This window comes from Phalacrocorax aristotelis, chromosome 26 (genome assembly GCF_949628215.1).
Source record: "Phalacrocorax aristotelis chromosome 26, bGulAri2.1, whole genome shotgun sequence".
Lineage (NCBI taxonomy): Eukaryota > Metazoa > Chordata > Aves > Suliformes > Phalacrocoracidae > Phalacrocorax > Phalacrocorax aristotelis.
Window position 1 is genome coordinate 411221 of NC_134301.1, and position 13514 is coordinate 424734.

General features: G+C 57.7%; 1 protein-coding gene across 1 annotated transcript; it reads right to left on the reverse strand.

Annotated features, from left to right (window-relative positions):
- Nucleotides 1-13095, reverse strand: LOC142048621 (electroneutral sodium bicarbonate exchanger 1-like). Its single transcript, XM_075075692.1, has 24 exons — nt 12938-13095; nt 12381-12509; nt 11805-11940; nt 11429-11589; nt 10309-10497; nt 10112-10200; nt 9822-9979; nt 9360-9447; nt 8609-8755; nt 8334-8425; nt 7716-7890; nt 7432-7565; nt 6591-6836; nt 6381-6486; nt 5296-5457; nt 4960-5073; nt 4434-4595; nt 3583-3834; nt 2729-2797; nt 2016-2189; nt 1777-1914; nt 1222-1319; nt 610-714; nt 1-358 (listed from the first exon to the last, which is right to left on the reverse strand). Exons 2-23 carry the CDS (start codon nt 12478-12480, stop codon nt 627-629), a joined length of 3078 nt encoding a protein of 1025 aa, XP_074931793.1. The 5' UTR covers nt 12481-12509; nt 12938-13095; the 3' UTR covers nt 1-358; nt 610-626.
- Between the last annotated feature and the right edge of the window lie 419 nt (nt 13096-13514).

Consider the following 13514-nt stretch of genomic DNA (forward strand, 5'->3'; position numbering starts at 1 on the left):
TGTTTGTGTACATTCAGAGTTTATATTTGGAGAAAAGAGAAAGGCGAGGAGGAATTGGAGACTGAAAAAATAGCCCTGAATGAGGGAGCGGTAGCAGCCCCTCGACCACTACAAAACCGCACCAACACACGCACGTACACACGGAGGCGTAACGACACCCAGCTCCCACGGACTGTGATGCGCCCCTCACTTTGCTGCTCTGGAGATACCGAACGCCTGAAGCACACCCAGGGTAACCGACAACATCTGCATGGCTTTAATGGGAATCCTCCGGCTGAAGGGAAGCGGTTTCTCCCCGGGCCTGCGTCGGCACATCCCGCAGTCACGTTCTCACTCCTCTCCTTCAGAGTCAACATTCCTAGTCGTGAAAACCGGGGCAGGGGGAAAGAGAAGAAGAGGGAGAGCGTCGTCAGCGCCAGAGCGGCCGGCTGCTGCCGATTCAGCCCCGTGTGTGGCACCAGCCCGGCAGGGAGGAGCTGGTTTGCATGCCACGGCCCCTGCTGCCTGTGCCCAGGGCTCGCTCGGCAGTGCTGGCCAGAGCACGGCACAGCCGTAGGCACGCGCCGTCGCCGCAGAGGAGCACGGTCGCACTCACGGGCCAGCCTTTACCTCTTTCCTCCCCAGAGTCAGAGCGTTTCCCTCTTCATCGTCAGCGCCTTCCACACGGTCGTGTTGGACATCTCCTCTGAGATATTAATCTCCGAAGGATCAGCCCTGCAATAAATATTGCCCAGGGCAACGCGTGATTCTGGGAACTGACGGCACCAAGTGCGTTAGCATCGGCGAGAGGAACAGGGGGGCTCGGAGGAGCAAAGCTCAGCACAAGCACAGGGGCCTTTGCCGCGTGAGGAGCTTTGGGAGGCGAGCCCGAGAGCTGCAGAGCAACGGCTCCGTGCAACGGCTCTCGCTGCTGCGCAGCCCTGGAGCGGGCTCCTAAGCCACTGCTGCTACAGATCATGCCTGCAGCTCCTCAGCTGGAAGTACGAGGCTCTCCAGCTGCGTAAAGTCCCTGACGATGAGAGTGCCCGGGCTCAAACGTGAGCTGTGCAGCCACTCTGCTTGGAGGCAGAGCCCTGCCATCGCCTCCTGCAGCCCTGATTTTCCCCCCAAGCTGACTGCTGGTGCCTAAGGGATGCTCAGGAAAGAGGCAAGTGGAGAAAATTGGGCCAAACCCCTGCAGATCCATCCTGCCAGGGGCCCTGGGCCTCCACGGGGCTTTACCTGTCACTGGGTTGCTGTGGGATATCCAAGCCGCTGGTCTCCCCCAGTTCCAGCTGAACGGAATTTGCAGCAGCAGCTGCCATCGTCTTCTGGGACTCCTGGCGTAAAAAGGGACAAATCAATTTCTCCGTCTGTGACCAAAGTGGAGAGAAACACACCAGGCGGTAAAAGCGCTGCATGTGCCCTCTCCTTGGGACCCATGGCAGCTTCAGCTCTTAGTGCAGCAGGGTATCGACCTCCGCTCCAAACCTTTTGCAAGGGTTAAAAACACTATTAGCAGCAAATCTTCCCACCGTGAGTATCATCATCATCATCATCATCATCTTCCTCACCTTTTTTCCTCAAAGACTACTTTTTAAAATTCTCCCTCACTCAAGTGTTAAGCTCACTGCTAATTCAGGGAAAGACACGCTGAAGCTGTGGGATCTGGGCTATTGGGATCTATTTCTATTGCGTTCTGCTCCTCCCCCAACATTTCAAGACCAGCTGGGACAGAAAGAGGCCATCTCACAGCCCAAGGGAGACGACCGGCCCCGAGCCCCCAGCAAGCATTACCTCTTCTTCTTGGGCTTCGGTTTTGGCGTCGCCCAACCTCTGCTTCTTGCTTTCTGGCATCAGGTCATCCAGAAAGCTGAGCTCTCGCTTGGAGAAGCAGAAATCCATCGCTTTGCGCACAAAAACGAGAGCCAACACCTTTGTGAGGAAGAGGGAAGATGCGGTGAGGCCAGAGGCGACGCTACATCTCCCTCCAACGCTGCAAACCTCCCGCTGCCGACACCGGCAGCGGCTCTTACCATCATGGGAAAGATGATGGCGGCACGGGACGCCTTGATGCCCCAGAGCAGGACGAGGCAGATCAGCTGGATGGCGGTGAAGAAATGCACCTTTCGCAAGGGCACGTGCCGCAGGTAGACGAAATCCGGCTGGTGTTTCGCCGGCATCCAGAACAGCTTCAAGCGATCAAAGAACTGCAAAAAGCCAAGGGGGAAAAGTTGCCACCGGGGGACTGCGGAAGGTTTCTGGCCCCGTGGAGACGCGGAGGCAGTTCTCAGGGTCTCGCTTGCAAGGAGAGATCGCGGAGCCCACTCGCTTCCTCCTGGGAGCAGCCCCCAGTTGCCCTTCGCTCCACCCAGCTTGCCCGCCAGAGCTGCCCACCACATTGCAAGGAGTCCACGGTCTTCTCTCAGCGGCATTTCTTGGCCCACCCAATCCCCCGGGGCAAGGATTTCCACCGGTGGCAGAAACTGCCTTCCCTTGGCACTGAATTCCCCCGCTTCCACCTCACCAAAGCCCGACCTGCCCTAAGCCGTGACACAGAGAGCCCTGACCGTGCCCGCTCCCCCAGCCCTGCACCCCTCCTGGGCCTCCCCCGAGCTGCTGCTCACACAAAACACTTTCAGCGCTTGCTCCCGGAGAGGTGTTTTCCCACGCCACGGCTTTCTGCCCGCTCCTACGGCCGGGAAATACCAGGGAGCAGACGTGCCGCGCGCTGTAACAGAGCCCGTACCTGAATTCCTCTGAGGGACGACACACCCATGTAGAGGAAGACGCCGTAAAGCACAGGCATTGGGATGAACTGAAAACAAGAATGGAATCCTCCGTTCTGTTCTCCATCACATTTTCACTCTTACCACTCTCTTCTACGGGCACTGCCTGAAGTTGCCCAAAGCTCTGCAGCTCCCACGGGCTTGGAGGTGGGTCGGACTTTAACCGGGAGAGATTTTGTGCGTGCGAGGGAGCCAACGCTCTGCTTCAGGCTGAACGTCTGAGTTCCCTTTTGTCACAATAAGCCTCTCTTCCAGAGAGGTGGGAGGAAAAGAGGTCACTTCACCCGTGCTACCGCGTACCGCGCTCTGTGACGGTAGAAAACCATTTCTACGTGTTCTTGTGGCAACGCGCAAAGGCGCTGGGCCTCCTTTTAGCCTAGAGATGGCATTATTTTGTGGGAGGAACACGCAAGGAAGCCCTCGGGGACCATTTCGGCGTGTTTGGCTACTTGGAATGGCTGTTCTGAGGCGCTTGCGGGAGCCAATCGCCACCGAGAAGGTGCTGCCTGTTTGAAAGGGAGCAGAGGTACTGCTCGGAACGCGCCTAATTGTAACCCACGAACACGGGTGGGCCTGAAAGACGCCTGAACATTAAAGCGGTCGTCGTGCTCGCTTGCCGAGAGCGCAGCACACTGGGGCCTGAAGGGCTGGAAAGCGTGACCGAGGCTGGTTCCCACCGCCGGTCAAGCCCCAAGGGCTGGGATTCACCTCCTCCTCTGCTCCACAACTACTCAGGCCTGGGAAGGGGGGACTCTTGTTTTTCAGAACCCCCCAAAAGCGCGTGGTTGTTGGGTGTTTTCCATTTTCCTCTTACCTTTAACACAGAAGTGAAGAAGACGGAGCAGCCCATGAGCACAAAGATCATCAAGCCAGTGACTCTCTGCTCTCGTATCCCCAAAAACTTGGGTTGCTCCCCGGGAGCTGAGCAGTCAGACTCTACTTTGAGGCTGTTCACATGGGTGATGGACAGGACGGTGGCAGCCACAAACCAGGGCAGCCCCATCACGGAGCACACCCCGAGCATCACGGCCACCACAAAAAGGTCCAGGTGGTACCCGCATCCTTTCTGCAGGGAGCAAAGCAAGAGGCAGAGTGTCCCACAGCAGAAGAGCAACGACAATGCCGCAAGTCACGCTCCCACCCTACTGAGCTGAAGTCAGCTTCTTGAAAATTTAAAGCAAGGATTGGAAACAAATCAGGATGTAGCCAGTCTCTGCGCAAGCCCCTCGCATGGAAATCTGACAGGGGCTCAGACAAAGCGGATTGCGAGAGTCTGCGCGATATCGACTTCTCACAAAAAAGACATAAAACGACTTTTTCTCTTCATTCACAGAGAAATTGCCACCACTTGCAAAGAAGATGCGACTCTGAGCTATCCCTGGCAGCTCTTCAGAACGATTCCTTCCCCCAGCTGCCGCTGGCATTTTCAAACAAAAGCCCTCCTCTCTCTTGCTCCCCGACTGATTTGCTGCTCCGAAAGATTGCCCACCTCCCCTCCCCTGCCCTTTGCTCCCCGTGTCATCAGTAACCCAGGAGAGCATCCTGCCACACAGCCCGACCTCGTCCCACACCAACGCCTTCCCAAAGCTTTTGGAATAGGAGCTTCTCCCCACTCCTGCAGCCCACAGTGGGCTGGGGACGGGCTCATCTCTTGCAGCCCCTTACCTTCAGCCTGTGCTCCTTCCTGTTGACAATAACAGCCGTGATCTGCTGGTCCATGAAGATCAGGATGGTGCAAAGCAGAGCTGGGATGAGCGCAGCTGGCACCGTCCACCACGGGTTGGGGCCGATGGGGCTGATGAACCACCCGCGGTCATCTCTGGTCGGCTGCGACAAAGCACACGCATGTCACGATCCTCTCCCAGCCCAGCCGCCTCACTGCCTTTCAGTTTCCCCTCCAGCCCTGGGGCAGAGCAGCTCCCAGCCCTGGCTTCAAGTCACCCTCTCCCAGGGGGTTCAGCAGTGCCAGCGGCCTCTTTGCCAGCACCTACAGCTGCTTCTCCTGCGCGTCTCCAGAGCGCCGGGGCCGTCTTCTCGTTCCCACAAGGAAAGGATGCGCTCGGAGGTGGAAGAGGAGATGCTCACACCACCCGCATCTCCTCCAGACTCAGCCCCGTCCTGCCCTGCCCTGCCACCACCTTGTGGCATCCCCAGGGGCCGCAAACAGCTCCGCGCCAAAACACCCCCTTACCTTGAACACATGGGGCACGTGGAGCTTCGGGGACGGGATCCCAGTCACCAAGTCAATGAGCATCATGATGACGATGGTGAGGAAAACGGCAAAGTCGCTCACTGTGGCCCGTACCTGGGGCAAGAAACCAGAGCTGAAAGGGGCAGGTCGGAAATGCTACAGTGGTTTTGCACTCATGGAGCTGCGTGAGGGACAGCCCAGCCGATGGAGGGCTTGGCCTTCAAGGGCAACGTTTCCCAGCTCGACCAAGCGGTGGCAAATACTGCTGAGTGCTCCAGGAGAGCCCTCTGGGGAAAAGAGCGTGGAGACTGCTGCCGGCCACCAGCTTCTACCTACTCTGCTTGGGAAGTAACGGCTGGTTTTGAACTTCTTCAGCAAGCTCGACAGGACAAAGGTGGAGAAGAAGAGGATGCAGCACCACAAGAGGACATTAGGTGCGTAGGGGCCATCGCGCCCACAGGCAGCTCCTTGAAACTCGCCGTGCAAATACCGACATTCCTGCCGAAACAGAGCGTCAGCGCACAAAGGCAGTGCCCGTGCGGCAAGGAAACCTCGGGGAACCGGGGGGTTGTGAGGCTCTTGGGCCAAGAGCCACGACCCTGTAACTGCTGCTGCCCACGGAGATTTCTAGGTAACCAGCAGCAGCAGCAGCACCTGAACAAGCGACACATTCAACTGCACAGAGGAGAGCGGAGAGAGGAGCTGTGACGGGACACCACGCCACAGAGCCACGCCACATCCTCCGCTTGAATGGCAGGTAACCACGGCTGGAGGTGACGCCGGAGGGGAAGGACGTGCTGGCAGCTCTTGGGGACAGGGCAAGGGAACAGGGCAGGAGGGCTGAGACAGACGCGACAGGAAGGGAGAAGAGGCAAAGCGTCCCTTCCCAGGGCAGGGCTCCCAGGACACGGCCGAGAGGGGACGAAGACGCCCATACGAGCCCCCCACCCTGTGCCTGAGCTCTGCTTCCAGCAACAACAGCCCGAGAGACTGCTCAGACATGCAAATTCATGCCTGCGCCTACAGACACGCTGGGTGAGCAAGCCAGGCCTGCAGGTATTAGGAACCACTTCAGGAAGCCAATGACTCCCTTCCAGCATGAACTCAAGTCCTCCAACTGCTCCAAGAATCAAACCACCCACTTAACCTCGCTCCCGGGCGGAAACACTGTCCTGCAACAGGCTTGAGGAGGACAGTTATTCCCCACAGCGCTGGGGACCAGGTGGCCGGGACAAGGCAGACTCTCCTTCGCAGGACCAAGCAGGTTAAACCCCCCCATCAGACTGAAGCCGTGACTTTTCAGAGCAGCACCAGCACAGCTGGAAGCCCATCAGCACCGGAAGGCCTCTGACTCTTGCACCGTGCAAATGCCCCTGAGCCCGTGGCCGCGGCGCGAGGAAGCAGTGGCTCGGGCCACTTACAGTCACCGTGAGGTTTTCCCAGGCGATACCGGACACGTTGATCTTGTTGCTCTCCCAGAAGCGCAGGGTTTCGTTGCTGGGATGGGTCGGTGCCTCACACTTACAGCTGGGAGGAGAGAAGCCAAGGCAGGGGTAAGGGAAAGACGACGGAGGCGCAACCCTGAGCTCCTGCCAAGGGGCAGCGGCGTTTCAGGAGGACAAAAAACCCACGAGTAGAGGGTGAGGAGGTCGAGCTGGCTGTGCATGTGCACAGGGTAGGTCTCTCGCAGGTGACTCAGCTTCTCCAGAGCCTCGTAGATGAAGATGACGCAGATGAGGGAGGCGAAGGCTTCTTCGGTGAAGCGGGTGATGTAGCACACCAAAGAGCTGGCGTCGGTGGCCACCAGCACCATGCAGAAGGCGGCAGTCCACAGCCCGATGCACGCCCGCAGACAGAGATAGGAGAGCTTGTACTCCCTGGGAAACCAACAGAAAAAGAAGGGTGCAGAGGCCAGCAAGAGGCTCCGAGCCGTGCCTGCCTGCCTTGCTTCGGGGAAAATCGGCAGCGATTCAGGAGCGTGTCAAGGCTGGGGATGGTAAATGCACTTGCCCTGTTCTACTACGGGCGGCCTCAGGGCTGCGGTGCAGGGGGGGGACCCGCAGGAGGCGGCCAATTCTTCCCTTATCACCATTTAGCAATTATCTTGTGTTAACGCCCTGGAAGCTAACGGAGGTCAGGGCCCTGTGGTGGAAGGTAGTGTTCTGCCACATCACCCCGACGCCCCAACACCAACCCCGGCTGGGTTTGCACCCAGTCATCTGCTGCCAGCGAGTTGGGGCTCAATAGAAGTGCAATTGCACTAACAGGGCAATAAGGATCCAAGTCATCCCAACCAAAGGATTGTCCTGGACAATCCCCATTTCACATGAAAAGGTCCTGCTTTTCAATACAATCATCAAAACACAGAAAACAACTTCAATCTAACAACTGCCACCGACAAAACCATCTTTGCTCCATGGCTGCCTTCTTGCGAAGGCTCTTGCAGCACCCAGCCGCGGCAGCCAGCCTTACTTGCAGAACTTGTAAAGGATCTTCTCAAACACAAGGACGGGTCCGGTGCTCCCGAGGATGGTGAGAGGCTGCCCAGCAAAGAGGGAATACACCATGCCGGTCATGGATGCGCCCAGCAGCGACTCCATGGCACTCTGGCCGGGGAAGAGAGGCAGCCGTGAATACGTAAATCATTAGCAGGGGAGGGGGAAAACACCCCCAAACCCAAAGCAAATTCCCCGCAGCAAGGACTTTTGCGAGAGTTTCATCCTCCCCCATGCCACCCAACAGAGAGAGGTGCTCACTATGTGGCCATTGGTCGCCTCCCCCAGCAGCCCCCCAAAGGTGATGACAGGGGACATGCAGGCACAGTAGAGGAAGAGGAAGGACGCCAGACACTGCAGCCTCAGACCATCCCGAAAGTCGCTCCAGAACCACGGGGCCTTTCGCTTCACGTCCAGGATCAAACCTCCAAAGAGCCTGGAGGAAGGGAAAAAAAGAGACTCGTTTCCTGGAAGAGCCCATGGAGTTGTCCCTGCTGCAAAAGGACGCTCGCAGGCACAGAAGAGCTCTCATGGCTAAGAAGCAGCAGTCTCCTTTACCCATTTTAGACCCAGCAAAAACTGACGCTCCCCAAACAATCCCTCCAACAACAAGAGAAAGGAAATAACCCGGGAGCCTATCCTCTCTTCTTGCAACAGGCCCTTGCTTTCCGAAGCAGCAGAGCTCTGCCTGGAGCTATTTACACATCTGCTTCCACCCCAAAGCAAGAAACCTTGTGTGCAGTGATGCTGTGGCTCAGCTCAGCTGCCCACATCTCCCACCTGGCCCCTTCACTAACCCCTAAATCCTGCTGGGCAGGAGCTGCATGCTCAGATTTCAGAGGCAAACAGGAAAAAAACCCAAACTATCACAGCTCCCACCTTCCCGTCCGCTCCAGTTCAGGACCACTGTGTTTCTCCGGCTCGCTGTGAGAAGCACTGTCACCGAGAGCTCCTGGCACCTTCCTTTTTTCCTGTTCAAATCCAAATAAGATAATGAAGAGTCGTATTTGTCACCACGGGCTTGTTTTGCTTCTGGTCCAGGTGTGTGACTGGGTCAAACTGGGACCTCGTGACTTGGGGCCTCTGAGCACCATCCCCAGCCGTGCCGCCGTCCTGCCCCTCCCCCTCGCATCCCCCTCGGCCGCAGCACCCACCTGCGAAGGGACGTTTTTGGGGGGCTCGATTCGGATCGACGGATCCCACTCTCCTGGTGGCAAGACCGTGACCTGATCCAGAAACTCGTCGACGCCAGCCACGAGGTCAGCCCGGTTCTTGGCTTTGTAGGCAACGTCGTGGAAAACCTGCCGAGGGGAGACAACCTGCTGAGAGGAGAACCCATCTCGCACGCCCTAACCAGCGCAATAAGCCCTTGGCTAAATGCACAACAACTTCCCTAGAACCGCAGACCGGTGCGGGTTGGAAGGGACCTTTCGAGGCCATCGAGTCCAACCCCCTGCCGTGAGCAGGGACGTCTCCAACTCCATCAGGTTTCCCCCACGTTTCCTGCTGGAAACGGCAGGAAATATTCCCCCAAGAGGAAAAACCCGTCCATCGTGGTACTTGGACTCATCTCTTCCACAAGGCCCCCGGCCCCCAAGGCACACCACACCCTTTGGCTTAAAGGGGAGACGTTTGGCTGGCCCTGGCAATGCCACCGCTGGGGACAGCGTGCTGGGGAACCCGGGGAGAAGGACGAGCCACAGGATGCACCCAGTGGGATTTCAGCCTCCAGGGGGTGGTGGGGGGTGCAAATCCACAGGTTTGCTTTGGGGCGCCAGCAAAGGGTGGGCTCTCTGGAAAGCTGTGGGCAGCTGGGACAGCAAAGCCTCTTCCTCGCTGCCTCGGACACAGGGAAAAGGGAAGGAAGCCCAAAACAACCCAGAGGCATCTCTTATCTCCTCGCACCTCATCCGTCATGAGAGTAGCCATGGACCTGCCGATCTCATGGTACTGATGGGCTTTTCCTTCCGGTCCAAGCAAAACAAACAGGAACCTGGGCAAAAGGAACAAAGTGAGGGAGAAGAACGTGTCCTTGCTCAAAGGGCACCCCAGGGAATGCCCGGGAGCTGCCAGCCCAGAGCACGGCTCGAGACGGGACACAGAGGCTCACCGCCTCCGCCATGCATTTGAAATTCATCACAACCGATGGTGGCAAATTTCAGTTTTGGGCCAACTCTCATTAAAATTGGCCAAGGGCTTTCAAAGATCCAGCAGGGAAGGGAGAAATGAGGGTGAGGAGATGGGAGTGGGAGAAACGTGCTTGCTCCCACTGCCCGCGTTCCCTCAGGACACCAAACTGATGCACGCAACTGGGTGTTGTGTTCTTGGGGGTTTGGAAAAGAAAAGCTTTGTGCTCCTCACGCAGACCTTGTGGGGATGGGAACTTCCATCAGGCCCGAGAGGAGGACAGCCGGGGTCAGGCGGACGAATGCCACGATGGGCTGGCGAAGGAAATCCAGCTCTCCTACAAGCACGTTGGACGCTTCAGCACCGGTGGGAATCTTCTTCATGAAGTGCTGCTCCGCCTGGGCACGACAAGCCATGTTCAGGCCCTTCCCCCAAACCCAAAGCCCACAGCACTCTACAGCACACTCTGCGGCCCCGTTTGCAAGAGCAAATCTGCGCCTAAAGGCTTCAGAAAGCCACAAGCGTCTCACCTTGCTTAAATCCATCGCGCTGCTCTTGTGGCTCACCCCATTTTTAGCTTCCGCAGCGGTGGCAGAAGGGTGAGGGGTGAGTGTTTGGGCTGGCAGGAAAAGGAAAGACACTCAGAAAGACGGACAAGGAGCAAGTGCGACGCTTCTCCTTTTTCAGGACAAGTCTCACGGGGCCAAAGCCCAGCAGAAACCCTCACCTGGCTTGTCGAGGAGGTGCGGGTCCGACTGCTTCTTGCTCACATCAGCAAACAAGCAGACAATGGGGAGAAGGTTGTTTCTTTTCTTCTCGTTCTGGTGGTGATGCTTCTTCAGAAGCACTTCTCGAACTTTTGCCCGCACGCCCTCGTCAAACTCGGCGGACTCTTCTTGCTGGCCCAGGATCATATCTGGGGACAGCAAAGGGAAATCAAGCCGGCAGAGAAGAAACCCCCGCCAAGTCCCGACCCCCGCAGCCCCTGGAGAAGGCTGCGCCACGCAGGATACCCTAAGGAGGGCTCAGCCTTGCTTAGCAAGACATTTTCATACAGTTCAGCCTTTGCAACGAAAGCAAGACTTTTCCTGCGCTAAAAGACGCCATCAAAGCGCTTATTCAGCCCTCTGCAAAGATAAGTATTTCCCGTTCTAACCAATGCCTCTTTCTGGCCAGACCTGGCCTTTCTGTCTGACTCTGCGCACCTAACCCAATTCTAGGCAATCTAGAGCACAGGCTCTCCCAGAGCTTCCTTGGCCGATCGACTGCAATTTGCCAAGCCCAGGGAGAAATGTGCTAAGAACGGCTCCGGCTCCTGCACCTCCTGAAAGGGCTGAATGGAGACCTCCCAGTCACAGATCAGTTCTCCAGAGCCGCTTTCTCAGTCAACTTCAGTTACCTTCCCCACAAACAGACACTGCTTGGGCATCTGCCAGGTAAACCCTGCCTTTAAACCCCTTCAATCCCGGCATGTTAAGAAGGCAAAGGGGAAAAAAAAGAATGTGAGGAAACGGCTTGTAAGAAAGAGTTGATTTAAGGAGGTTCAGCTCCTACGCAGACGCCGTATTTCTAAGAGCAGCCTGTTACGCCCTCACACACACTCCTGTTTGGCTGCAGAATATTCTCTAATTGCTTCTGCAACCCCACAAATTGCTCTCAAAAGGATCCCGTGTGGGAAGAAAAAGCTGGTGCGACTGTTGCACGCCCAGGCTACATCCAAACCCAACCCATGACTTAAAAACCCAGTGGGGCTTCTGGAAAAGGACCCGCCGCTGGGGCAGGGCTCGATTTGGGAGTGAACGTGGCCGAGCTCGGCCCTTCCCGGAGGGATGTGGCGCCCACGGTACCTGCAATCTCTTCGATGCTGTTGGCACAAATGTCCAGCAGCACCGTGCCCTTGGTGATGCAGCTCCTCAGCTCAAAGAGGCTGTGCAAGGACAGTGTGGCCACGTAGGGCTTGCTCCAGCGCTCGCCGCCGTCTTCCACATCCTCCTCAAACTTCAGCCACCTGCGGACAGCGGGTGCCATCAGCCCCATTGCAAGAAAACAGCCCCGGCTCTGCAAGGCCTTTCCTAGAGCTACGGGGCAGCAAGAGGAGGCGACTCCTCCCATCGGCACCTGCAGCTGCCAAAGCTCCTTCCGTCCCGCAGAGAGGAAAGCGGAGCCCAGGGGCGCCGCCAGCGTGGGGACCCCTCTCCCACCGCGCCCGCAGCAGGCATTTACCTTGCCCTTTCCTTCCACTCAGCACCTTCCCCCTCTTTCACGCAGATCTCATCCAGCTCGCTGAACAAGTCATGGGGGACGTGCTGCTCATCCTCCTCGGTCCCAAGGATGACCTGCACCCGCTGGGATGGGGTGTCTGGGGGCAGAAGACAAAGCCCCGTCCCGTTACCATGCCTCAATACGGCCCGTCACGCTCACATCCAAAGGGGCCATCGGCCTGGCACCAGCTCAGCCAGAAATACTGGGCTCGCCCCTCTCCCCTGCCTCTGCCTGGCCTTGCACGCAGCCACGGAGAAGCATCTGCTCCACCTCTGCACAACGACGGGCAGCTCTCCTGCCCCACGTTCCCACTTTTAAACCCGGGATCCCTCTAAGGAAGGCGAGCCTAAACCCATTAGGCATTTAACTGCCTTACAAACTTGAGAAAAGTTGGGGAAAAAGAGGGTCTTGCTAAATAACGCCACTTTCCCTCGGGAGAACAGCACATCACTCAAACCAGCCCCAGGCACTGCTTGCAGAAGACCCCAGCACCCAAGTAGCCCCGAGGAGCTCAGGGAACGCTGCGGCGGCACTTACAGCGGTAGCCCGGCTCCGTCAGGGCAGAGTCCTTCTCCCGTTCCCGTGGCTTCTGGCTGTGGGGTCGGTGATGCCGGTGGCTCTGCCTCCCCAGCGGCATCCGCACGCCCACGTACAGGGTCCGGTGGCCTGCGAAAAAGCACCATTGGCAGCACTTTCGGCATCGCAGCGACGGTCGATGCGGCCGGTGCCTCTCGAAGCCATGCTTAAATCCCAGGAGAAGCACCGACTTCTCTGAATTTGATTGTCGCGGGACCTCCTTTTCCCAAGCCTATTTTCCTCAAACTTGGCAGAAACAGAGCAACAAGTGACGGCTCCGGCTCATCAAAGTGCCCTGAAAGTACCAAACCCCTTCTCCACCTCCAGCCTCGGCTGGACAACACGCAGACTTGCTCATGAAGCAGCGACAGAAGGTCGCTCTGCTGTTTTAGTGAGAAGCCCGGCACGTCCTGCTGCACGTGACGCGACACCGAGCAAGGCACCTTGTAGGGATTTTGTGCAAGGGGAAAACGTGCTGGGCTGGCGGCCCCTCTAGCAGGGGTTCAGCAGAGCCTCACCTTCCAGCTCCTCCTTCTCATAGTGAATATTGGCGACGGTGCTCGTTCTTCCCTGGTCAATGACCGCCTCTTCGTCATGCCTCTGCTCAGCAACGAGAAGGGGAAAGTTGGGGCTGGCTGTGGAGAGCTCCCGTACGGGCCCCCGGCCACCATCCACCCCTGCGCCTGGGCAACTCCACGGGCATCACGCCTCTGCCTGCCTCCTCCTCCTCCAGGCACGGCCCCCGCTTCAAGAAGGGCCAGGAGCTGCTCGAGCAAGGCCAGCGCAGACCTGCCAAGATGCTCAGGGGCTGGAGCATCTCCCTTGGGAGGAAAGGCTGAGAGACCTGCGTCTGTTCAGCCGCAGAAGAGGAGGCTGCGCGGGGATCTCATCAGTGCTTATAAATATCTGAAGGGCAGGTGTCAGGACGATGGGGCCGGACTCTTTTCAGTGGTGCCCAACGACCTTCGAGGCACAAAGGGGAAGCTTTGGGACTATTGAATTGATGAGGTAAAAGCGCAACTGAAATAAATCCGCAGGCTCGAGCGCGTTCTGCGGGTGTCACAGTGGGATTTGGGAGTCGCAGCTTCCAAACGC